General features: G+C 37.9%; 1 protein-coding gene and 1 pseudogene across 3 annotated transcripts in view; both read left to right on the top strand.

The window, feature by feature from the left end:
- The first annotated feature begins 7,821 nt into the window (after positions 1-7,821).
- Positions 7,822-25,475, top strand: part of Atp13a4 (ATPase 13A4) — a 119,789-nt gene continuing 102,135 nt past the window's right edge. For all 3 annotated transcript variants that reach the window (XM_090343988.1, XM_090343993.1, XM_090343995.1), the window contains exon 1: positions 7,822-7,959. In XM_090343988.1, the coding sequence (XP_090200114.1) occupies positions 7,897-7,959 (63 nt within the window). In that variant the 5' untranslated portion in view covers positions 7,822-7,896. The remainder of the gene's footprint in view (positions 7,960-25,475) is intronic.
- LOC150069138 (protein LTV1 homolog pseudogene) lies at positions 16,672-18,854 on the top strand (annotated as a pseudogene).

Here is a 25,475-nt window from a genome sequence, read left to right as displayed (position 1 = left end):
GGGAACAATAGAATGGGGAGACAAAGGACCAAAGAGTGAACCAATACAACAGTGATACCCACAAGACAATATGTTGGAAATGAGCCTTACAACTTTAGGGGGGAAAGTGGGAGAAAAAGGTGGGTGGGGGTGGTAACAATGTAGTGTAGTGATATATATATATACACACTCACAACACTACAAAAATATACTTATTACACTACATATATATATATAACTGTAACTCCTATGTACATTACCTTGACAATAAAATTAAAAAATTAAAATTCAAAAATGTAAAGTTTTAATTAATTAATTAATTAATTATTTTCAGTACTTGGGCTTGAACTCAGGGCCTGTTGCTCTTTCTTGGCTTTTATATACTAGCACTTGAGCGACATTCCCATTTCCAGCTTTTTGGTAGTGAATTGAAAGTAAGAGTCGCAATGAATTTTCTGTCTGGGTTAGCTTTGAATGTTGATCCTCAGATTTTAACTTCCTGAGTACCTAGAATTACAGATGTGAGCTACCATCACATGGATAATGTCTTTTTTAGCAAATAATCAAAAGCAAGTGCAATTCTCCTGAATACGAGACATAAAACCTCCTGAACTATCTCAAAGCAGGTCAGGATAGCTTAGAGCAATGCCTCTGAGAAGCAGAGAGCACTGGACTGCTCTTTCTTCTCTAATTAATGGGGAGGCCTTGTGTCTTTGTATTAGACCCTTTCATCCAAGGATTGCTAAGTGTTTTACAAACGTTAATTAATTCAATTAAATTTCATACTACCACCTTGAGGCAGATAATTTCTCTTTGCAATAGACTATTTCTGCTTCAACACTATGGTGCAAAGACTACGTATTAGTACAGATTAAGATAATAACAGCAAAACTTTGGTTTTAGCTAATGGTGGGAAGTTCAGAAATATCAGATCTGTGCAATGCAAACTGAGCAGAAAGCTCGAGTCAGCCTATTCCCAATGATGACGAGGTTGAAATATTGGGTTGTTTCAGGTTCTACTCCATAGTGAAGATGCATGACCCCGAGCAGTTCTTTATGACTCAGTTCCTACAGCTTTCAAATGGGAGCAGCACATGACTCACCTCTCTGTTTCACAGAGATGTTGCAAGGAATAATGTTTGTACTGTGTGGTGGAGTTCCAAGATGAAAGCTGGAAATTAATACATGATGAAACTATATTACCACTTATCTTCATACTATCTAAATGGGTTAGGCGCGCATCTTCACAGTTCTGCAGAGGAACTATAGTGCAACCATTATTTCTATTAACACAGTTTAGACAACTAGAGGTGGAGAGCTTTCCAGAATGGTAGACACATACTGGTGGCATAAAAGAAAGCAAGAGCTCCCAGGTCAGTAGACCAGTTGCTCATTATTTATTCCCCCTCTCTGTTCCATCTTATTTGGAAAAAGATTAATTGAAACAAAATGAGTTCAAAGAGTATCAGTGAAATGCTTTCTTTCTTGGACATTCCTGCCAAATCTAAGTGATCAATGGATATATCAAATTCATTGTCTCCAGATGGACTTGCGCGCCTTTGCTCTCAGTCTCATTCAGCAGTATGGTTATATTCGTCTCTTGTAGCCAGATAAGCATAGAAGTAACTTCCTACTGTCCCAGAGCCTCCTAGCCTAATTCCCTTTTTGAATTTTGATGTATATTTTAAAATTTAGATTTTGGCTGGTTGCCAGTGTCTCATACCTGTAATTCTATCTACTCAGAGGCTGAGATCTGAGGACCACGGTTTTGAAGCCAGCCAAGGCAGGAAAGTCTATGAGTCTTATCTCTAATTAGCCACCATTAAAGCTGGGTGTGGAACTGTGGCGCAAGTGATAGAGCACCAGCCTTGAGTAAAACAATCTCAGGGACAGTGCCCAGGCCCAGAGTTCAAGCCCTTAGATTGGCACATACAGGCATACATGCAAACACAAAAATTATATTTTGATATTGTTCTTATTTCCACAACAGACTTAAAACTCTTCTATGTCATTTTTTCTAATTATTATTAGTATATTTTAACTGTGTAAAACAACGAGCTTCACTGAGACATATTCTGGTCATTCTTTATAAAGCTCTATTTATCTAATGCAAATCTTAACAAACTGAAGTTAATCAAATGAATGTTAACTGAGTGGAACCTGTGAGCAAAATGCCAGGATTTGAGTTCAGATCACAAAAAATCTGCATCTCCTCTTCTCAATGTGTCATACATGTCCAATGAGGCACACATGTCACAGAATAGAAATACTAAGCAACCAAAAGTAAGGAAGCTGAGAGGCTGATTGAAAGAACAAATTTCCAAAGGGAAATAGAAGGTGTACCTTCGAAGACTCAAGGAAACTGTCTTTCTGCATTCCATCTTACATGGAAGGACTGAGTCATTTTAGAATCTGGGTATGCAAGAACAAATGTGATATGATAGATAGCATAGGCTGATTAGGAAAACATATTTATATCTTCATCACTTATTGCTTTAAGATCAGACTTAGCTTGGCACTCAGGGCCTCAAGGAATGGCCTTGACCTGTATTTCCTGTGTATTCCTCACCCCTCTTCTCCCTTCTAATAGTCTCTGCCTGCAGAAGAGGTGAAGAACTGAATCTGACCAAGATTCCGTGTTTCTCCCTCCCATGGCGTCTGCTTTTCAAATGCTCTTTCTCATGGCCTCATTCTCTCTCTGGGCCCCGAGTCTCCTCAACAAGTCGTTTTATGTATGTTGTAATTTAGCAGCACATGTCAAAGTAGAGTCGTTAAGGACTTTTCTCCTAATTTAGAGGGACTGGGTTCAAACTTACTGGATATGCATCTCGGGATATAACAAGTTATATAAGCTCCATGAACTTTTATCTATTCAATATAAAATACTGATAATAACAACAGAGGTTTCCTCCTGAAATGATTTTGAAAAATAGAACTTAGGAAGTGGGAAGTCTTCAATAAAGGTAGTAGTTTTTACTTCCATTGTGTGTGTTCAAGAATAAATATAAAAATAAAAATATAATATATTGAATAAATATAAAAATGTAACTAAGGAAGCTTACTATAATGTTAATTGTGTGTGTATGTGAGGGGGTGGTTTATGTATGTGGTTCTGGGGTTTCCAAAAATTATAAACACAATTTAATCAACTAATGAAAACAGTATTAACATTATACTGGCAGGTAAAAACATAAGAATTGCTGGATGCTGGTGGTTCATGCCCGTAATCCTAGCAACTCAGGAGACTGAGATCTGAGAATTATGCTTTAAAGCTAGCCCTGACAGGAAAGTCCGTGAGACTCTTACCTCCAATACACTACTCAGGAAAGCCAGAAATGGCACAGTGGCTCAAGTGGCAGTGTGCTATCCTTCAGAAAAAGAAATTCAGGGGTAGCATGTAGGCCCAGAGGTCAAGCCCCAGGACCAGGAAAAAAAATACAAAAATAGAACAAAACAAGAAACAAGAACAAGAACAAAAAAACATAGTGAGAATTATAAAGTTTCCATTTGTGTGTGTGCTGGTCCTGGGGCTTAAACTCAAGGCAAGGGTGCTGTCCTTGAACATTTTTTTTTTCTTTTTTGCTCAAAGCTGGAGCTCTACTACTTGAACCTCCACAGCTCCACTTCCAGCTTTTTGGTAGTTAATGGGAGATGAAAGTCTAATAGATTTTCCTACCTGGAACTGGCTTTGAACTGCAATACTCAGATCTCAGGGTCTTGAGTAGCTAGGACTATAGGCATGAGGCACTGGCACCTCACCTATAAAGTGTCTTTTTAGGGATGATGAAAAGTAATTTTATAAACTTGACAGATTTGTGAATATTCTAAGATTCCTTGAGTCATATACTTTATAATTTTATGGGAATATAACTTCTATCTTTTATTTAAAAATGAAACCTCCAAAATTATAAGTGAATATTGCATAGCTATAACAGGCAGCCATTTAATATATTTATATTTTAATGTCTTAGATACATTTACATTGGAGAAAGATCTAGAAAATGTCCTGAATCTCCATCTACTGAGATCTTTGCTGTCTAAATACAAGATTCTTCTCAAAAACTTCCTTCACAAAGAAGCTGTCTTGGTCATTAAAGTGCCAAATTTCTCATGGTGCTCTGGATGTATTAAATAAATCTATACAAATTAACCTGGTCTAGTTAAGTAGGGACATAGACTGAGAGAGCCACATTGCTTGGGTCCAAGAACTCACTTTGTCACTTGGAGATCGCTGATAAGTTACTTGTTTCCTTTCCCTGTGTTTCTGCCAGCTTTATGGACATGGTCATCAGAGTATTGACCCATAGAGGTTGCCATTACCAATCAATGCCAGCAATTGTGGGTATAAAATGCTTTAGCATTGTAGCCTTACTGTCACTCATACCTGTGTCACACCAGCCTCTGCATGGGATTCTGCTTGTAGACAAGCAGTTGAGTGAGAGCAGGCTTCCAGCTCCTAAACAGTTACTCCTCGTGACCCCACAGCAGCGCTCCAGCTGCCAAGTGTTACATAGAATCCCAGCCAGAAGGAAAGAGCAGCAGTGTCACCAGCTCCCAGCACAGAGAAATGCTGCCGTCTCACACTAGCATTTATATGTTGAGATGAAGTTTGAAATCTGGTTTTAGCATTGTCCCTTCTGTTAAGTGTACTAAATGGCTGCCGGCAACGATTATAAACACGTTCAATTGCTTTGGTATGATTCGAAAATAGAAAGAATTTTATTTCTATAAATGACAAGATCTACAACGCAATGAGTCTTAATAGAGTCACAAAGTTGCTAAGCCATCACCATTCTATCTTATTTTCATCGCCTTTTAAAGGAAACTTCATAATCTTCATAGCTTCACCTTCCGATAAAGTGTTAATTTTATTTCAGTCATTTGTTTAAGTTGGAATTATAACTTTTGGAAGTTTTTGAAATCCCAGCCAGCCTGGGCCAAAAGTCTGGGAGTTGCTTGTCTCCAATTAACTAGCCAAAAGCTGGAGTAGTGGTATGGCTCAGGTGGTAGAGCACCAGCCTTGAACAAAAAGCCAAGTAAGAATATGAGACTTAGATTCAAGTCCCTGTACTAGCACAAAAATAAATAAAATAGAAAACCTAATCGTTACATTTATATACAGTTATTATTTATAATAATGTAAATAATATTACAATGAGTTTACTTAGTTATTATATATATTTCTAAAATTCAGAAGGTTGTATTAGGGGGTTACAATTTAACAAATGCTTTTATATGTTTAGTGCCTCTTCTTTTTCTTCTTCTTCTTTCTCTTCTTTTTCTTCTTCCCCTTCCTCTTCTTTTGCCAGTCCTGGGCTTGAGCTCAGGGCCTGAGCACTGTCCTTGGGTTTTCTCAAGGCTAGCGCTCTACCACTTGAGCCTCAGCATCACTTCTGGCTTTTTTCTGTATATGTGGTACTGAAGAACCAAACCCTGGTCTCTGTGCATGGTAGGCAAGCACTTTACCACCAGGCCAAACTCCAAGTCCCTGTTCAGTGCTTCTTCTCTAGTCTCCTCTTCCATTGTTCTCCCCATTCATCTTCCTGTTCTTGCAGACTCTTTTCAACTTTTCTACTTCCTTTATCACATAGGTTCAATGAGTAGTCTGGCTTTATTTGTACCCTGTTTGCTTTTTAATTCATCCCTCCCTCCTTCTAGTACCAATTTCTGGCCTCCTCCAAACTTGTTTCAGCTTCCTGATGTTCACTTTGTATTTACACACACACACACACACACACACACACACACACTTATTATGTAATGTGGACGGCTTCCATAACTTAGCTATGGTAGACTGTGCTGAAAGTTTACTATATTTATAATTTTAATATATGTATTATATTTTGTTTAACTGATTCATAATTTATGTATAATTTATACATTCACGTATTTATATATGCTCTACAGTTGTATTTTATGTGTATAGACACAGATGTGTAAATAAATAACCAATATATATAAATGTAAGTAACATGTATATATATATTGTATATATATTTGAGCTGTTTCCATAACTTGGTTATGGTAAATTATGCTGCAAGTTTATTATATTTTAATCTTTTTTTTTTGTGGGTCATGGGTCTTGAACTCTGGGCCTGGGTGCTGTCCCAGAGTTCTTCAGCTCAAGGCTACAACCTTACTCATTGAGCCACAGCTCCACTTCCCCACTTTTAGTGATTAATTAGAGATAAGAGTCTCATGTTCTTTAGTGCCTGGGCTGGCTTTGAACTGTGATCTTCAGATCTCTGCCTCCTGAGAAGGTAGGATTAGAGGTGTGAGTCATTTTTATTTTTATCTTATTTATACGTTACCACTTTCTCAAGTTTTAACCATAGAAATACACACACACACACACACACACACACACACACATGCACAATTTGTTTCTATGTTTTTATGTTTACTGTGCTGTGTCAGGGTGGCATTGTCAGTGCTAAAGTGCTAAAGCTGTACCCAATCTGAAGGATGGTGTGTGGAAACAGTGAAATTGAAAACATTTACCTTTATTGAGCACTTCCTACTCTCTAGGTGCTCAATACCTCAAAACCCAGTTTCAGGAGGGAAGTTCTGTTGTCATCATTATCATTTTATGTGTGAGCTATAGAGTATTATGGAGTCATTTGCCCATAACAATAGTCCCATAACTATTACCAAGTAAAGTCCCAGTTTGGACACAGTCCCCACAAATTTCAAACCCTAACCTGCTCCCAAATTGGACATCTAGTCTACCTAATAACACCAATAGTTCTTGGTCAGAGCACCGTATAACCTGCTTTTACAAGTCTCTCATTCCATTCCTCAACATTTCTGCCAGATGTTACCAGAAAGGTCAGCTCCCAAGTTTCAGGACCATACAGCAGCCCTCTGTAGCTAAGCAGGTGAATCCAGGCTTTCTGCATAGCCAAGGGAGGGAAATATATCTCTATATCATATTTGCACTTTTGATAATTATCCTAGGCATATGTTTCAACTCTTAGAATAAAATAAACAAACAAACAATTCTCTCTCTTGTCATACTTGTTTGTGTGTTTGAATTCCTACATCAGCCAGAGGGTGGAAAATATAACTTGATGACTTTTTGTAGTCTCAGTGCTCAAATAATAGTGAATAAAATGTGATACAAAATACAAACACAAATGTCATTATAGAATTATTTGAATATTTTATTTCTTGTCATCTTTAAAGGTTTAATGGCTAATATTTGAGTGGAATCAGACTCCTTAGAATAGTTTGATTATACCTTTGCTCTTTCTTTAATTGCATATTTCAAAAAAGTAAACCTAATTCCACATACACAGTTAAAAAGAATTTTTTTTATACGCACAAAGAAACGTGATTACAAATATCCTTTGTAGGAGATGAATGATCATTGTGACGCTTTGTAAGCAAAATGAATGAAGGTACTATTAAAAATCTATGCACTGAAGTTTTTCTTAAGCAAACTAAATCTGCGGCTGTGTTAGCCTCCCCTTACCCCAGCTCCTCAGCTCCTGAAAATAAGGCAAGTGACCTAGGAGTTTGTGTCCCTGCTTCTCTGAAGGATCCTGCCAACTCTTCATTGTCCGGTTGGATTTGAAGTCAGATGTCGATGCTGCCAAGCACTGGGCAGGCAAAAAGCTCTTTCCCTGTAAGTTGGGTACAAAAACCATCGGCATGGGAGCTGCCTGCTTTGAGACAGCTGCTCTGAGAGAATGCAGCAAGTAAGAAGCAGCCAGAAATTCCTCCTAGATTCGTGGGAGGAGTTCGCTTGGCTAAGTGTTGTCATTTGCTGAGAGAAGGTGTGTGCTCAAGGAAGGAGTTGTAACCTGGAGGTCATTAACTCTTTCAGCCAGTCGGGGTACAGAGGTGGCTCGGCGAGTTCGTCCTGGAAGTGTCTGCTCAGAAGGGTCAGGCAAGAAGGAGTGAACTAACTTTTTCATGGGGGACCACTTTGAGAAGGGCCAGCATGCTTTGCTCAATGAAGGAGAAGAGAACGAGATGGTAAGATTCTAGCCACTTTCTTCTCTTTTCATCCCTTTCCCTAGCCTGTGCGCGTGCACACACACACACCCACACACACACACACACTTACAAATACACATACTCACACATTCACTCACACTCTCTTCTTCTCATTTTGATTCTGGAATCACATGAGCTGGTAATGGCCATGAAATGTCTCTGTCCCATAAATGTAACTTCTGACAGGAGAGAGTTGCTAGAATGAAAACATTGTAATCATCTTATCAAGATTGTTTTGTTCTTAAACAAAAATCAAAAGGGAGAGAAGTACAATGCCACTTGATAATTCGTTTCTGATTCTCATCAGTATAGAAAGTTCTGTCCAAAACTTCTAGTAATTTCAGCAGTCTCAGATGGGAGGGGTAGAGTGCTGCTAGGACCCAGAACATCCACAGTGAACAACCATGGAGACTGAGTCTTTGACCTACTCTTCTCACAGATCTTGTTTGCCAAGACTGTTGGACAGGGAAGACACATAAAATATTAACAATTATCAGCTATACACATTTCTTCTTGCTTCCACATTTTTCCTGGTAGTACCCTACTTAATAGTTGTTGAAGAAAACTTTTGTGTTGTTCATTGTTTCTTTTATTTTAGATGTGTTCCCATCTTGGGAGCTCTGGAAAAAAAATCAAAGAGAACTCTTTGGTCTTGCTGAATTTAAAGTGATATTTCTCAATTACAATGTAATCAGCAGAAAGTTAGATGTATGTGTATGCTTAATAAGGTCTTTCTGCTAATTGTGTAACATAGTCTTTTATGTCAGTAATGATATAATTAAAATGCTAAAATGTGATGTTCTCATTCTATAATAGCATTTTATCTTCCTGGAGTTAATATATAAATAACAAACCCGAAAGATATTTACTTAAAATGTTTTCTCGGTTAATTGCTTGAGTCCTGACTATTAAATTCTTTGTTCTAAAACTGGTCTTTCAAGTCTAATCTGCTTACTTGTTCCTATAGTAACAACATTTTTTGGACCTTCAAGAGTAGATCCCTTTCTGTATCAAAGCTGGAAAAAATTATGAAGAACTAATAGGCACTTTAATTCAGATGGCTCTCTTAGCCATATCTTTAGCTGTCTTTGGATTTGTCTATCAAGTGAAATTGGCTTTCCAGTCCTTGTACAAATGTCACCAGAAGACTTTTGGAATGTGTGCTGGTCATCATTCTTATTTATCTGCAGGGTTATCTCGGGAGAAATGGTTTTCATTACTTCAAATATTACAATAAAATTTGTGTCCTGTCTTTGAACCCTATTGCCAGAAAGTGGGAGTTGCTTCGAAATTCACATTCTCCCTCGCTCACTTAAAGCACACCCACTCTTTTACTGGCTACTTATTTGTACTTTTCTATAGTCTGTCTTGGAAATGTCATTATAAGTCATCTGAAGATAATTGTAGTTCGAGGGAAACTAACACCATTTCCCGAACCTAGCAAAGCTATGTTGTTCATAACATCACCAAGGCCATCCATCAGGGGCATCATCCTAGTTTTGTATGCATCTGCAGGCCTGCTGGGAGAGCCTTTGCTGTGGAAGGGACACTGTGTTTTCTGGGGAGGAGTCAATGGGCCAGTAATGTGAGCAGAGGTGCAGTGTTCGTTAGTATGCACTCAGCTCTCCTGTTCTGCCCGCAGAAACCTGGCCACCTGCCTGGTGCTTGGATTCCCACCATGTCCCCTTCTTGCTCTGTCTCTCATCCCTCATTCACAACAGTGAGCTTCACAAAGTAACAAGACAGCTTAGACAAATCCTATATACTTTTACACTGAGTTTCAAGTGACCAAGTATTTTCTAGGCTAGTTACTGATTTCCACTGTGATCAATTTCCATTTCAGGGATGGCAGAATTGATTGCACACACTTGATTATCTAAGTTTGCATCAGACAAGAAGTCCAACTGTTGGAATGCCACACAGACTAAAGTGTGGAGCCCCGGGTCTTTGCATACGGATGTATCTCACTGATATTTTGTTAGTTCTTTCTTCAGATATGGTACAGAATTCATGTCCTCCCCTGATATAACAAGATGGAGGGCATCACCTTCTGTTACTTATCATTGGCATTTCTTGAATTTGTCTCTTCTCCTCTGAATCCTAAATAAATCCCCTTTTGCAAGTCAAGATTGACTAGAAATGTGCCACATCTAAGTTTTACTTGCTTTATAAATATTTGCACATTTAATTTCTTAGATGACTTGGATTATCTTCCATTGTAGAATAATAGAATCTTTTTTCATAGAATATAAGAAATGAAAGAGTATCACTTGCTGACTTGAAATTACTCTTGCTAATTGAAAAGGAGACAAGAGTCAAAGGAGGAAAGAATTTGTTAAAAGGACAATGCAAGGTAGAGATGAAAGTGACCTTCCAGATTATTTATAAGTGGAGAGGTGCTGAGTTACCTTGTGTCTGGCCTGTAATGTTCATTTTAGGAAAACAACTATCTTGAGACTCAGTTTCTTTGCAAAGCACATTGCCTGAGAACTCATAGTCTTTTTTTGTAATTTATTTTATTTTTTATTGTTGGAATAATGTATATAGAGAGGTGTTACAATTACATTCGCCAGGTACCCCTTCTCATGTTTTTGTCCCCATTTCCCTCCTCCCACTCCCTCCCAATCATCTTGTTTCCACCCTTCAAAGAAACATATATACAATGTACCAAGTAACAAAGTCAGATACAGGAATAATAGGAGATTAACCGAAGAGCAACAAAAGAGAAATAGCATAGTACATTATGAAAACCAATTACACAAGATAAAGCTCTTGTTTCCATATCCTGGAGATCCTTTCATTTAGTCTCATCCTATATGACCTTATGTTCCTAGGGTTTGAGTTAGTTCAGTCCTCTGCTAGGAGAGTCCTAGAGGTGTACTAATTACAAATGAGGGAAACCATTGAGCCTATGTTCCTTTGGATCAGGCTTACTTCACTTAATATGTTTTTTTTTTCCAAGTCTTTCCATTTTCTTACAAATGGGGCGGTGCCAGTCTTTCTGATGGCAGCATAGAATTCCATTATGTATAAGTACCATATCTTCTTTTTTTCATACATTTTTTATTGTAATTAATAGAAGGGTTACATTATATTTGCCAGATAGAAGGTACATTAATTCACGTACATTGATACCCTTTCTCATGTCTTGGTCCCCATTTCCCTCCCCCCCACCCCCACCCCTCATCTTGTTTTCCCCCCTTCCCTATCCAATCTCATAGTCTTTTGAATTCAGATGTGGCATAGTTCTATTTTGAAAGGCCTTTAAAAGATTAGCATTGATTTCATCAGACCCAGACTGAACAAATATGTAATTGACATAAACATTGCTCACACTAATGAAATCAGAAGCTTTCTGGAGGAGCGTAAAAGTAATGTTCTCTGATTTTTTAAAAAAAAATTATGGAGATTTTAGCCAGGAAGAGCGAAAGTGACATAAGTGACATAAAGTGACACAAATTCATTGTAAAAATCTAAGTGAAGGGGCCTGGGAGCATGGCCTAGTGATAGAGTGTTTGCCTAGTTTGCGTGAAGCACTATGTTTGATTCTTTGATATCATATACACAGAGAAAGTCAGAAGTGGTGCTGTGGCCCAAGGGGTAGAACACTCAACTTGAGAAAGCACAAGGATACTGGACAGGCCCTGAGTTCAAGCCCCAGGCAAAAAAAAGTGAAAAGCACAAAAGAATGAAGGAAATATGTGTCCGCATTTACATCTGGCTGTAATCACTGTTATCATATTGATGACTGTTCTTCCAGATTTGCAAAAATGCATCCATAATCCTACATTCTATTTGTATATTTGTCACACCACATTTTTTAAACATCTTTATCTTTCAATGGGTGTGCCAGGGAGTTACAATTTAACATGGCCATTTACATATACAGTTGCATTCCATTTGAATATTATTGATACTCTTAAAAGTATATTTGTTTCTATATTATGGAAATACTATGTAACATACAAATATTTCCCCAACTCCTTATTTGGTCAAAACACATGAGTAGTTTTAAACAAATAATGTCTGTAGTATTCATGTCACAGGAATCTGTCAGTATGGCAAGACTTCCATCCTGTCCCACTTGAGCCAGTTGTTAAATATTTACCATTACACCCTTGGGTATTCTCTTGCCTCATTACTCCTCCCTCTGATAAAAATGCCCAAAGACAATTTATTACCTATTTGTTTGTACCATACATCATAGTAAAACTAAAGGACAACCAGCCACAATCAGTTCTTTAAAAATGTACACACCTCCTTACAAAGAATTTTTTTTTAAACAAAAAATGGAACTATTCACTTGTAGTCCTTTTTTTTTAAAGCTGGCTTTCTTACTATTGTTAAAAATATACTATGGATATCTTGCTATTTGGTAATTACTGAACCACCCAGCTGTTTCAATGTTTAACTTATATTTGAATGAACTGTGCTGTATTAAGTTTCTCAGTCTGTACATTTATGTTGTTCTTAATTGTATTTTGGCTGTGTGTGTGTGTGTGTGTGTGTGTGTGTGTGTGTGTGTATTGACTTATCAGATTATTTCCTTAGGCTCATAGGATGGCATTGCTTCTTCCAAGGAGATAAACATTTTTATCTTCGTTTTGGTGATATTAAAGTTTGAACTCAGAACCTGGAGCTTGCTTGGCTAGTATTATACCACTGAAACCATGCTCTCAACCTGGCTTTTTGCTAGCTAACTGGGGATGGAGTTTTGTGAAGTTTTTTGTCCACATTGGTTTTGAAATGTGATCCTTCACACTTCACTCACTTGGATAGTAAGACTTGCAGATGTGAGCTATTTGCCTTGATTACAGTTAAACTTTAGATGAGTGTATAATGTCCAATTGATTCCCAAGAGTTTGTTACTGTATCAACTTACTCTGAGCAACAATCCTTTTTAAAGATTATTTACTTTCTTTTCTAAACTTGCTAACATTGAACATTATCAATTTTTTTAATGTTGGCTAATCTATTGTGTAGAAATGATGTTTCATGGCTATATTAGTTTTACATTCTCTGAATTTGAGGTTGAACATATTTTTATATTTTATTGGCACATTGACATTTATATTGTGTGTGTGTGTGTGTGTGTGTGTGTGTGTGTGTGTGTGTGTGTGTGTCTCCTTATAGCTTGAATTCAGGAACTGAGTGCTGTTCTTGAGTTTTTGTATTTTGCTCAAGGCTAGCAGTCTACTACTTGAGCCACAGCTCCACTACAGCTTTTTGGTACTTTATTGGAGTCTCACAGTATTTCCTGCTCAGGCTTGCATCCAATTGCAATTCTTAGATCTCAGCTTCCTGAGTAGCGGAGGCATGAGCTATTGGTGCCAGGCTATTTACTTTTTTTAAATGAGTATCTCTTAATTGTGTTACTAATTTAATTTAGTAATTGCATGTTTTAGCAATGTGTTTGTGCATTACACTTGTAATTCTAGCTATTCTGGAGGACAAAATCTGAGGATAGTCTCAGGAAAATGGAGAGACTCTTATCTTCAATTAACCAGGAAAAAGCCAGAAGTGGAGATATGGCTCAAGTGGTTTCAGCTTTGTACAAAAAAAAAAAAAGAAGCCAAGTGAAAGTATTAGGCCCTGGGTTCAAGTCCTACTACTGGCATATGCACATACAAAAACATAAAATAAACAAAACTAACAGAATAAAATGAAGAGAAACTTAAAAAATGTATGTTTAGAAATAATAATTTAAGTTCTGTCTTCCCATGATGCCTGATACAAACAAATGAATCAGATATAAATATGATACATTTCTCGTATTTGTACATGGGAGGGAAAAGAAAAGGGAACTCAGTGGGAAACAATGTGTTTTGTGTAATGCTGGTAAATATTTAATGTAGTTATGCTACATATCACACAAGTACAAGCCTGGGATGTAGAAGAGCCAGTCTCATTTGAACTTCGAGGTCGTGTAGAAGAATCTAGTGCTCAACTCACACGTGTTGATGTGTGGCTGGAGGTGGTGTGTGTTCTGGCCCACACTAAACTCCAGTGTCATAAGCATGAGTGGGGGGACAGTTGTCCTTCACCAATTATTTTGGCCCAATTGGATGCTGACTTGGTCGTTTTCGTCTTCCTTCTCCAACACAGGCCAGCAGAAGCCCCTCCCCCACTTTGGAGCCACTTATTTATTATGCCTCATGAACACCTCCAAGTAGGTCGCCAATATTAACTAGTGAACCCGCAGATCTCATAGTGGAGGAATTGTGTTCAGACTGAGACATTTTGTCAGCTGAAGTGTTCAGGAAGCTGGGCCACTGGCCAAGTCTGATGTCTTTATTCTTGATTCATTGCGGCAGAACTCCCATGAAGTCAACTCATCTTTGATATAAACTCTTGAGATGGGAGATTGAATTGTTTCTGGAGAACAGGGAACTCATAGCTTGAGTTCCCCTTTCCATGACTTCCCCCCCCACTTTCCCCATTACCTGTTGAATAAAGCCCCGTACCTGTTGAATAAGGCACAAACAGTCTGGTATTTGACAATGTAATTGAATGCACCAGTAACTTGTGATTTCTTATTTCAAGAAGAGCAGGGAATTGGTTTGAATAGTTTAAGTGCAATTAGACAATTTTGTTATTTATTTGGAATGATCAATAATCCCAGAGATCTGTCAATTGGCTTCCTTCTTTTCTGTACATAAATGCCTATTCTTCACAGTTAATTAACTCACTTGCACGCCTTTCCTATGAGATATTTTATTTGATCCTTGCATCCATTCATGTATGAACTCAATAAATATTTAAGAAACCTGTACTCTGTGCCAGGAGTTCTCTTGGCTAACCAAGGACATTTTTGTTTAGTTACTAACAAACAGCTTCTGTTTTTAAGGCTCTCACAGTTGAGTGGGCAAGGGCAAGTACATAATTTGTGGGGACAAGTGCAAAATGAAAATGAGGCGACCCTTGTTTGACAATTATTAAGAAATTCAGTGTGATGATAACTGCATTAAATCAAGAGTAGAAATCCTGTGGTGAGGATGGACTCTGTGTGGCTACACAGGTTACATGTTTATGAAGTGGTGCCTGTCTGGAGGGAGGTCAGGAGTGAAATAAAAAGAACATGTGACATAAAAGGTGTCATTGTAGGAGCCCTGCATGCAAAACTTTGGAAGCATGGAAGAAGGCACAATTCAGTGAAACAAAGTTAAGGGGAAAGATGATATTCCTCAGAAATGTCTGTAAGATGTTTAGGACTTTGTGAAACATACTGACAGGTGTACTTATTATCTCTGGGCCTATGAAATAACAATACCAGAACCAAGCTTGGAGATATGCAAAATTGGAATTTCTGATCATGGTACTAGACTTAATCAGAGGAACTGAGATGCCAACCTGGCTGAGGTGATATAGAAGTCATAGGAATATTTGAAACAAGACTGGTATGGTAGTGTTTCTATCCCAAAGGCCTCAAGTGAGTCAAGTTGGTGGGAGGAAGGAAGATCTTTGGAGATATGTTCAAAATAGATCAGGAGAGAGAACTGTAATTGAAGTGCATTCTTGTCAAGGAGGATATAAGTAAAAAATGATTTGAGAGATATTTAGTAGTTATAATTAAATAGAATTCAAAATTCACAGATTGTAGGGTGAGAACAACAGGAGGGAGGTGAGCATGATGAGAAGTTACTAAGGATGTCTTCAAAGTCTCTAGTTTGTCCACTAGGAGAAAAAAACCTCTGATATGGTTTAATTCTCTAGGTAAAGGAGAAACTTGGGACCAGGTATGATAATAGTGATAGCAAACTTTTATAATGATTTGAGCCAAACTTGGAATCAGACTTTGTAATACTAGTCTATTTTACTCTCTTACTAAGTATAAAAAATTAACATCTCTTTATAAGTAAGGAAAAGGAGACATGATACCATTAAGTCATATGCCCAGGTTGATTTGATAGGTGCACAGCAGATATGGCTTAAATGGTTTCCGGCCATCTACTTGGGAAAATTTCTTCTCTTCAGGACCTTGTTCTCTTGCTTTGCTTTCTGAACAAGGTTGGTGCCCTACCATTTGAGCCATATCTTCACTATGAGCTTCTTTTTTCTGATTAACTGGGGGTAAAAGTCTCTTGGATTTGTTTGTCCAGGCTGGCTTCACACCAGAATCCTCAGGTCTCAGCCACCTGAGCAGCTGGGATCACAGGTGTGAACCTGGCATTTGAGTACCTAGCATTTGAGCAAAATTCTAGATGTGTTATTTTACTCAGCAGTGAGGGACAAATCAGAAGGGTGTATTGCAAGCAACAGACAAAGAGTTTGGAGAACATCGACTCTATTGGTACTTTTGTTCATAACCTTAATCCAAATCACAGTCACTTCTTTTGTACTTCAAACAGTTACATGAGATCCCCGTGTAATATTTGTAAAGAAATTTCAGTGGTATTATTGATCTTTCCACAAAGTACCATAAGTTTTTTTTTTTAGTCAAGAAAAGGAAAACATATTAAGAGCCGTTTTGTCAGGGAGAGCCCCAAATGTATGGCAGTTTCTGTACAAATTACTGGTGAATGAGGGAAAGAAGAGCAGCTATCAATGATTCATAAAATGAACCTAGTAGGGTCTTGACAGAGCACAGGGACTTGGCCCTCCAAAGAGCTGGTGATTTAGTGATGTGTCCAGGGAGATTCCTTTCTGGATTCAAGTTGGCAAGTTTTGTGGAGGACCCTAGTGGAAGGTTTTATGAAGGGTACCCCTAGTGGAAACATCCACCTAAATGACTTCCATCTGTATCCAGACTTTGGTCACGTCAACCTTGGTAAGCTGCCTGCACTTCTAGCCATGGAAGAATGGAGAGGCCGCTCACATTCCCCTCTGTTGAAGGTTGCTCTTGTGGACAAGGACCACAGCTACGACCTGGATGTTCCGACAGGAAAATAACATGCTTTGCAAAGGACTGTTATGTTCCTCATGCCATGACTCTTCTCCCATCCTGTCTTCTGAAGACCTATATATACAGCATCCTGGTTGACACTGTAGTCATCTTAATGTGTCCAGGATCCACTAGTTTTGGGGAGACCGATGGCCAGTAAATATGGAGAGTTTGATATTCAAGGCTTATAATCACTACATAGAGGATAATATTGTAAGCAACAATCTAAGTGTTAAGGCTAGTTCCAAAATAAACGTATCTATGTATTAAGTTTGGGCAGAATGAAAAAAATATAACAAGTATTTTCTTCTATGTGCTTTTAAATGGAGAAATAGGACTGATATTTGTGGCACAGATATTTGTCTTTCAACTTGGAAACACTAAGTATCTGGTGTAGGTTTGCCCTTCAGCTTATCCCAGTGGCAAATATTTAATTTCTTTATTCTCTTACCATGTAAATGAAGATCTGCGTTCTTACTCTTTTTAGAATATATCATGTTTCAAATTAGCATATATTAATTGTACAAAAGAGCTTCATTATACCACTTGTATATATATATATATATATATATAATCACTTTTCAAATTCACCCCTCTGTTACTTCCATTACTCTTCCATATCTTTCTTGGCCTTTTCTTAAACAGTTTTAATAAGTTTCATTATGCTATTCTTTTATCCATACATAAAATGTGATTTGACCTTCCTTCCTTCCTTCCTTCCTTCCTTCCTTCCTTCCTTCCTTCCTTCCTTCCTTCCTTCCTTCTTCCTTCCATTTGGTCTCTCTCTCTCTCTCTCTTTCTCTTTCTCTCTCTCTCTCTCTCTCTCTCTCTCTCTCTCTCTCTCTCTCTCTCTCTCTCTCTCTCTCTCTCTTCTCTCCCTCCCTCCCTCCTTCTCCCCTCGCTCTCCTTCCTTCTTTCTCTCTCCAGGCACATAGTATATAGCCCACTCTGGTCTTGAATGTTCACTATCTATTTCAACATCTCAGTGGCTGAGAAGGCCTGTGTCACTGCCACATTCAGCCTGCCTACCTTTGTTCATAACCAGGAACATATCTTCAACCTAGTTGTTGCCATCACTGTCCTGTTTAATCATCAAACTTCATTTTGATCTGATTGCCTTAGCTAAGTCATCAGAGAAGCCACAGGTCCCACTTCTCTCTTCTTCGTCTAGTCTACATTTGAATTCCTGTTGTTAATTTTTTAGTAAGTTATATATTAGAATCATGTGTTTATTTTTCTCCCCCAATATATGGAGTTATTATTGGCAGGAACTGTATCTTACTTTATGTTTTATGTTATATATTATATTGAACTCATTCAATGAACTTCTTATAAGGGGAATTAAGGATTTTTGTGCCTATATTACAGATTTCTTCTTTCCTGACTCAAAAGGGTTTTTTAATGCCAATTTTTACAATGGAGAATGTAAGAAACTATATAATTTGGTCAAATTTAGCATTTAAGAAGCATCAAAGATGCTCTGGATAATGCTGAGTTGGAAGGTGCCATTCAGCTGGATGGCAGCCACCTGCAGGAAGTTTTGAATGACTACTTTAAAGAGAAGGCAGGGAATTGTGTTAAGTGGAATACCCTTGAATGCTTTGAGGACCAAGACCTGCCACCAAATCCATCTGCAGCACATACTCTAATTTATACAACCATCCACAGCTTATCAAGTATCAGCCAAAGCCCAAGCAAATCCACCTTTCTTCTAAAACTGGAATACCTCTCAATGTCTTACCTAAGAAAGGTCTCACAGCAAAACAGGTTGAATGAATGCAGGTGATTAATGGAAGTGACCTGCCTAAGGTATCTGTCCAACCACGGTCTAAAAATGGAAGCAAAGAAGATAAAAAAGCAAGAAAGCAAGCTATAAAAGAGGAGTGCAAGGAACAACGAGTGGAAAAGAAAGCCAACAAATTAGGCAAACATAACTTGAAAAAAAAGAAGCATCAAAGATAGGTAATTTTGAGCTTGTGACAAAGAAACAAAAAGGCCTGATTTTATAAGCTGGTATAGCTATATTTTTGATATTTTATATCTGAAAAGAAACAGAATCAGAGGTGCTGGGATCAGATTCTCTGGATCACCCTTTAGCTTTGAACCATTTGGACCCATTTGCATTACAGAAGGGATCTCTATGCTCCTGAGGTAGTTACCTTGTTTGGCTATTCCATGTAGGTTTGTAGTTGGAGTAGAGAAAGCTATCCACTTCAGATTGACCTTAGACATTCCTACGGTCTTGACTTCAGGGATCGATTTTTGTTAACAATTTTGCTCATCATTTCTGTAGTTCGTGTTGGTGGGAGTTTCTTGACCTTCTTTTGCTATTTACTTGGGATGGATGCTAATGTAGAGTCCTTGTTTCAGTCCAATGAATGGTGGAATGGTTTTGTATCTGTCCTTCTTCCAGCATTGGTGTATTTTCACTGTGTTCTGGGAGAGTTTCCTCTTGAAAAGTAATTTAATTTTTACCAATAACTGTGTCATATCGGCATCTTAAATCACCAGAGAGAAGAGACCAGAGAAATGAGAAATGAGGGAGAGTTGAACCTGTCTCTGCAGCCATTTGTAAGTCATCTTCTTAACCATTGTACCCAAAGGAACTCTTCAAGGGATCCATTTTTGTCCAGTTTTCTTTCTCATGAGATAGAGGTGGTGCCTGTGGGGAAGGGATTCTTAGTGAATATGAACTCTCTGGGTCTGAAAATGTTACATTTTACAAACTTGCAATATTTTGGAAAGGGCCTTTTTAACGTGTTAAATTTAAACAGATTTCTCAGTTGTATAGAAGCCATTAGGTTGTGCCAAAATCTTCAAAGAATGGAAACACTATCTTATCCTTTCTCTTCTTGAAGGTATTTGTCCTTCTTTAGAATTTGGTTTACCTGATTGACTTGAAACTTTACCTATCTGATGGGCTAAAAAAAGTTATGACTATGTGGATTATCTTTTTTCTGCTTCGTCTTGGTAGAGTGAATGTGATGTTCTTTGTGACATTTGACATTTTAAAGGCAAAAGTCCTTTCAAAATGTTTGAAAATCAAGTAATACATATGTTAATCATTATCTCTACCATTTAGTTAGCCCAGGTAATTAAAAGAATATTCAAGATTAGATTAGCAGTTTCTATGTTTTTTTTTTTGTTTTCTTCTACGAGTCTCCTTGTCTTGTACACTAAGTTAAAAAAATTTGTCTAAATTGCATGAGGCCATATTTCACTTTTTTGCTTAAAAGGAAGTCATTTCTGCTGTGAGGGAATTATTTTTTCTTTATTAAATTTTCAAATAGTTATTATAAAAGTGATATACCTAGGGGTTACTCTTTTATAAGTCAGTAAATGAATACATATCTTTTTAGACAATGTCACTCCTTTCCTCATATTTTAGGTCTTTTTAAAAGTATTTTTTGATTCAGGGTGTGACTTTTGCCCCCATATTTCACTTGTATTTGATGGCTACACACATTCATAATTACCATGTAATTATCTGATTCATATCAAAGATAATGGCTAAGTCAATTGAAAAATCCAGAACAGTACCATCTTCAGGTACAGATTGTCTCAGAAGACAATAAAAAGTTCATTAGTCCAGGCTTTATTTTTTATTCTCAAATTCCACATACATCCTCTGATAAATCTAAGGTATATATTCTCTGATGTCATTCTTGTCTGTCTTTCTGTAGTTTTTTTTTTTTTTTTTGTCAGACCTGGGCTTGAGCTCAGGGCCTGAGCACTATCCTTGGACTTTGTCAAGGTTAGAGCTCTACCACTTGAGCCTTAGCACCACTTCCAGCTTTTTTCTATGCATGTGGTACCAAGGAATCGAACCCGGGTCTTCGTGCATGCTAGGCAAGCATTCTACCACTAGGCCAAACTCCCGGCCTCTTTCTGTAGTTTTATCCAAATGCTTATTCAGTCTCTTGAAAACTGACTGGAAGAGCTATGCTCTTTGCACTCATTGGTGTGCCCTGGAGAATCTAGCTTATGGTCCCATGTCCACTCTTAGGGTTAGTCAAGAGTCAGGTCAGAAGACTAAAGGATGCTTTTTTTTTTTTGGCAAGTCCTGGGGCTTGAACTCAGGTCCTAAGCTCTGTCCTTGGGTTTTCTCAAGGCTAGAGCCCTATTACTTGAGCCACGCACCACTTCTGGCTTTTTCTATGTATGTGGTACCAAGGAATCAAATCTGGGTCTTTGTGCATGCTAGGCTAGCACTCTACCAATAGGACAAGCTCCCAGCCCCTAAAAGGATGCTTTTTGCCAGGAGAAGATAGGAGGTATTAGATTTTTTCACACAGAGTGAGAAAAATAGGGTTGAGTAGTTAATTTGAAAAACAAAACAAAGCAAAACAAACAAATTGACAAATGAATCGACAAGTATGGAAACAGAATTTCCAATTCTATTAGTCTATAAAAAGGTATACTAGTCTGAACTGCTTAAGATGGTTAAATCTCCTTGAAGTGAGCTTCTTTTCCTCAGAAAAATCTAAAGCCTTCATTTGGTGTTTTAGAAAAGAGCATTTTAAGAAATATTTTTCTGAACCCCTCTATACATAACCCCAACAAACAAAGAAATACTTTCCCAATGTTTGCTAGGGGACTGTAGCTCATGACTGATCTTAGTCACTCAAGAAGCTGAGATAGGAAGATCTCAGTTTAAAGCCACCTTCCGGCAGGAAAGCCCATGAAACTCATCTTTAGTGAATTGTCATAAAAAAAAGCCAGAAGTGGTAGAGAACAAGCCCTGAGCAAACAAACAAAACAGCAAGCAAGCAAGCAAGGAAGCAAGCAAGCTCAGGGACAAATGCCCAGGCCCTGATTTCAAGACCTAGAACTGGCATAAAAATTAAAAACTTTCTGATTTTAAAAGTGAAACATATTCAGTGATAGAAATATGTACATCATGGAAAACCATAACTTAAATGGAGTCCAAAGATATTCACCATTCAAGGCCAATACCATTAGTATTTGGCTTGTGGTATGTATCCTTCTGTGCCACAATTTTTTTTCTATTAAATTTAACTCATACAGCATATAATTCCACGATATTTGTTTTCACCTGCTAGCATTACATATCTGCACTTTCTCGGTTATAAAAATACTTTGAATTCTTTTAGTGGATGTATAACAATACTTAATAATTGCCCTTTGTTATAATAGTAGACATCTTTCTGTTTATGACCCTGTGGTTAATATTGCAAAAAATATTTTTGGATATAAATCTTGTCTTTGTTCTGCATAAGCTGGAGAGATGTATTTGGCTATCAAACAGTTGTCCTTTTTGCTTAGTATCATAACCTTTCCCTTTGGTAGTCCTAAGGCTTGAACTCTAACCCTTCCCAGGCTAGTATGCTATCACTTGAGCAACTTGCCCAGCCTCCTAAGGGTCTCCACATTTGAAGGGCTGTGTAAGCTTTTCATTCCCCTCCAAACAGTGGAGACTGAGGGTGGGTTCATATTCTCATTAGTGGCTCAATTGCCATGAGAATTGATTGCTAGAAGCCATATTTCTATTTATCACTCCAGAAGGAATCGTGATAGAAAAGTTGTTAAATTTCTTTTTAGAGATTTTTTTTCCTTAAGCAAAAGGCATCCTGTTCATATAAAAGTTTTGTTTTGATATGTGCAGAGCATGTTGCAGGGGTGAATGGGACTCTAGAAACCAGTGCAGTCCTTTCGATTTCATTCCAGAAGTTTCCTGGGTAGCTTTCCTCTGCTGTTCATACCCCAGGAAGATTAAAAGTTACAGCTTCCATTATCTTGACATCAAATTTGGTCCCTTGTGGTTGTAGCTTCAGGGTTTGTCCTTTATAGAAGCCTTGAGTTAGTGTGTGTGTGGGGGGGATGGGGGTGGGGAGGACAGGGGTTCAAACATAACACAGAAACAAAACATAGAAAAAAGCCAGAAGTGGTGCTGTGGCTCAAGTGGTAGAGGCACTGTATTCAAACCCCTAGACTGGCAAAAAAAATGAATTGGCTAATTGAAAAATGTAAAAGGAATATGCACAAAACAGACTGTGTGTGTGTGTGTGTGTGTGTGTGTGTGTGTGTGTGTGTGTGCCCGTAATGAGGCTTGCACTAAGGACCTCTCAAGTCCATTTGGCCTTTTATACTCAAGTCTGACACGCTATACCTTAACCACACTCCCACTTCACCCCTTTTTCCTGGTTAATTGAAGATAAGAGACTTGGAGATTTTTTTCTGCCTTATCTAGTTTTAAACTCCAAATCCTCAGATTTCTGCCTTTGGAATAGCTAGGTGGAGTGAGCTCAAAACAGCATCCAGTTCAAAAATGGCATATTTTCTTTTTTGTGGATCATGGGGCTTGGACTCTAGACCTGGGCGCTGTCCCAGAGCTCTTCAGCTCAAGGCTACCACCTTACCCATGAAGCCACAGCTTCACTTCTCATTTTCTAGTGATTAATTGTAGATAAGAGTCTCACAGTCTTTAGTGTCCTGGCTGGCTTTGAACTGAGATCCTCAGATCTCAGCCTCCTGAGTACTAGGATCATAGGCATGAGCTACCACATTGGGCTAAAAATGACATACTTTTATAACTGATTTTTAGTAACATTGTTCGATTTTACTTTTTACTCACCAGTCCTTAAAATTTTGTCTGATCATAGTAAGTAAAAAATATATTTCTGGAATAAATGATAAACACTGTATGAACACAACTCTCTAGAGCTCTATTACAAAATCATATGAAATAGCTTGCAAATGCAAAAGAGTAAGTGCAAAGTAACAAGAGAGCTTTAGAATCTAGGGATCTAGGGAAATAAATGATTGCATCATTTTACTTCACCTGTTTCAAAGATCATAGATTTCGGACGTGAAGACTCTTAAGAGTTTGTATGACCTTCTTCTGCTCCTTGCTTCCCCCATTCAACCTTGGCTTAAATACCCTCAGAGAAGGCCTTTTGCCGTAAGACAAGCCATATGCTTCTAAGACATAGCGCTGACTTACAAAACTCTTCCTAATGCTGAATTGAAAGAGTGTTCCATTAATTTCAATTCATTAATTCAACTTCTTTTGCCTTCTGGGGCAACCTGTCAGAAATCAGCTTCTATCTTTCCCATTTCTACACCGGTATTTAAAAAGTGTTCTCAAACATTCCTTATCTCTATGCCCCCAAGTATCCCTTCTTCAGTTTAAACGTACTCAGTTTCTTTAACTACCCTTCATGTGGCATGGTTCTTTCACATCGGCTTCAAAAGCATTTAGAAAGATGCTCACTATGAGGGTTTAAAGAAGACATCCTAGACTTGGAAAGATTTATGTTAAGTGAAGTAAGCCAGCTTCAGAGAGACAAAGGTTGTGTTTTCTCTCCTTTGCGGAGGTTAGATCTAAATTATATATATATGTATTGTATGTATATAAATAAATGTATCTAGGACCATATGCATATGTTCACAAATGATTAACTAAAGCATGACACATGCATGGAAAGCTTTCAGTGATGCAACTCCTTAGAACAACTAACATATAGTTGAACAAAATGAAGACCAGGAAGTTGGAACATATTCTGACTGTGGTGGTGATGGGGCAATGGGAAGAGGACAGACACATGGAAAGAGGAAGACTGCGCAAATGTAGGTATAATATTCCATGTAAGTATGAGAAAATGGAATCAGATAATTTGAGAATGTGAGTGGGGTTGGGAGAGATGGGGGAAAATGATGAAAGGGATGACCCTAACCAAGATGCAGTTCATACTCAAAAACGGACCTGTTGAATCGAAACTCCCTTATATAAGTATTTAAAGATAACCATAAAAACAATATTAAAAAACACAGATGCCAGCCTCATTTGGTGCAGTTGACCCTCTAAACTCCACAGAGATTCAGGACAAAATGGGTATCAGCCAGGAAGGATAAAATAGAAACAACTTGCCACTTACTGTCACCGACATCCAGACCAGTGATGCCATCCAGATGTTAGATAAGACAGATAATAACAATCCTGATGATGACAATGATGGTGATTCGTATAATAATGGTGATGACAACTTACTAGGTTCTATTCCCATTGCTAAGCATTTACATCTTAAATTTTCACCAATTCTGTTAGGTAGGTACCAACACTACACATGGGAAAAAAATCAATGTTCTCATTTTTTTGTCTCGTGTTTGCAAATTCTAAGCTGTTTTTGTAAATAATAATGTTTTTGTGTTGCAAAGCTAAGTAGGTGTGAAAAAAGACCATATGGCCTACGATGCTGTAAATATTTTCTATCAGGTACTTAAGACAAATTTTTGTTGATCTTGATCTTTTCTGCTTACATTATTTATTATTATTTTTGCCAGTCCTGGGGCTTGAACTCAAGGCATGGGTACTCACTCCACCACTTGAGCACCAGTGCCACTTTCAGCTTTTTCTGTTTATGTGGTACCGAGGAATCGAACCCAGGGCTTCATACATACTAGGCAAGCACTCTATCATTAAGCCTTATTCCCAGCCCCCTTGTTATTATTTTTAAATATTTTTATTCTTATTATTTAAAAAAATCTTTTCATCATTTCCATAGTAAAAGTACTGGTTAGGATTATCCAAGTGTTTCATCTTCCAGTGCTGGCTTAGCTGAGCACTCAAAGTACCTGCCCTGATGTGGAAGGA

This window comes from Megascapheus bottae, chromosome 1 (genome assembly GCF_031878675.1).
Source record: "Megascapheus bottae isolate mThoBot1 chromosome 1, mThoBot2.hap1, whole genome shotgun sequence".
Taxonomy (NCBI): domain Eukaryota; kingdom Metazoa; phylum Chordata; class Mammalia; order Rodentia; family Geomyidae; genus Megascapheus; species Megascapheus bottae.
Note: the sequence above shows the minus strand (reverse complement) of the source record. Positions and strands in the feature narration are given on the sequence as shown.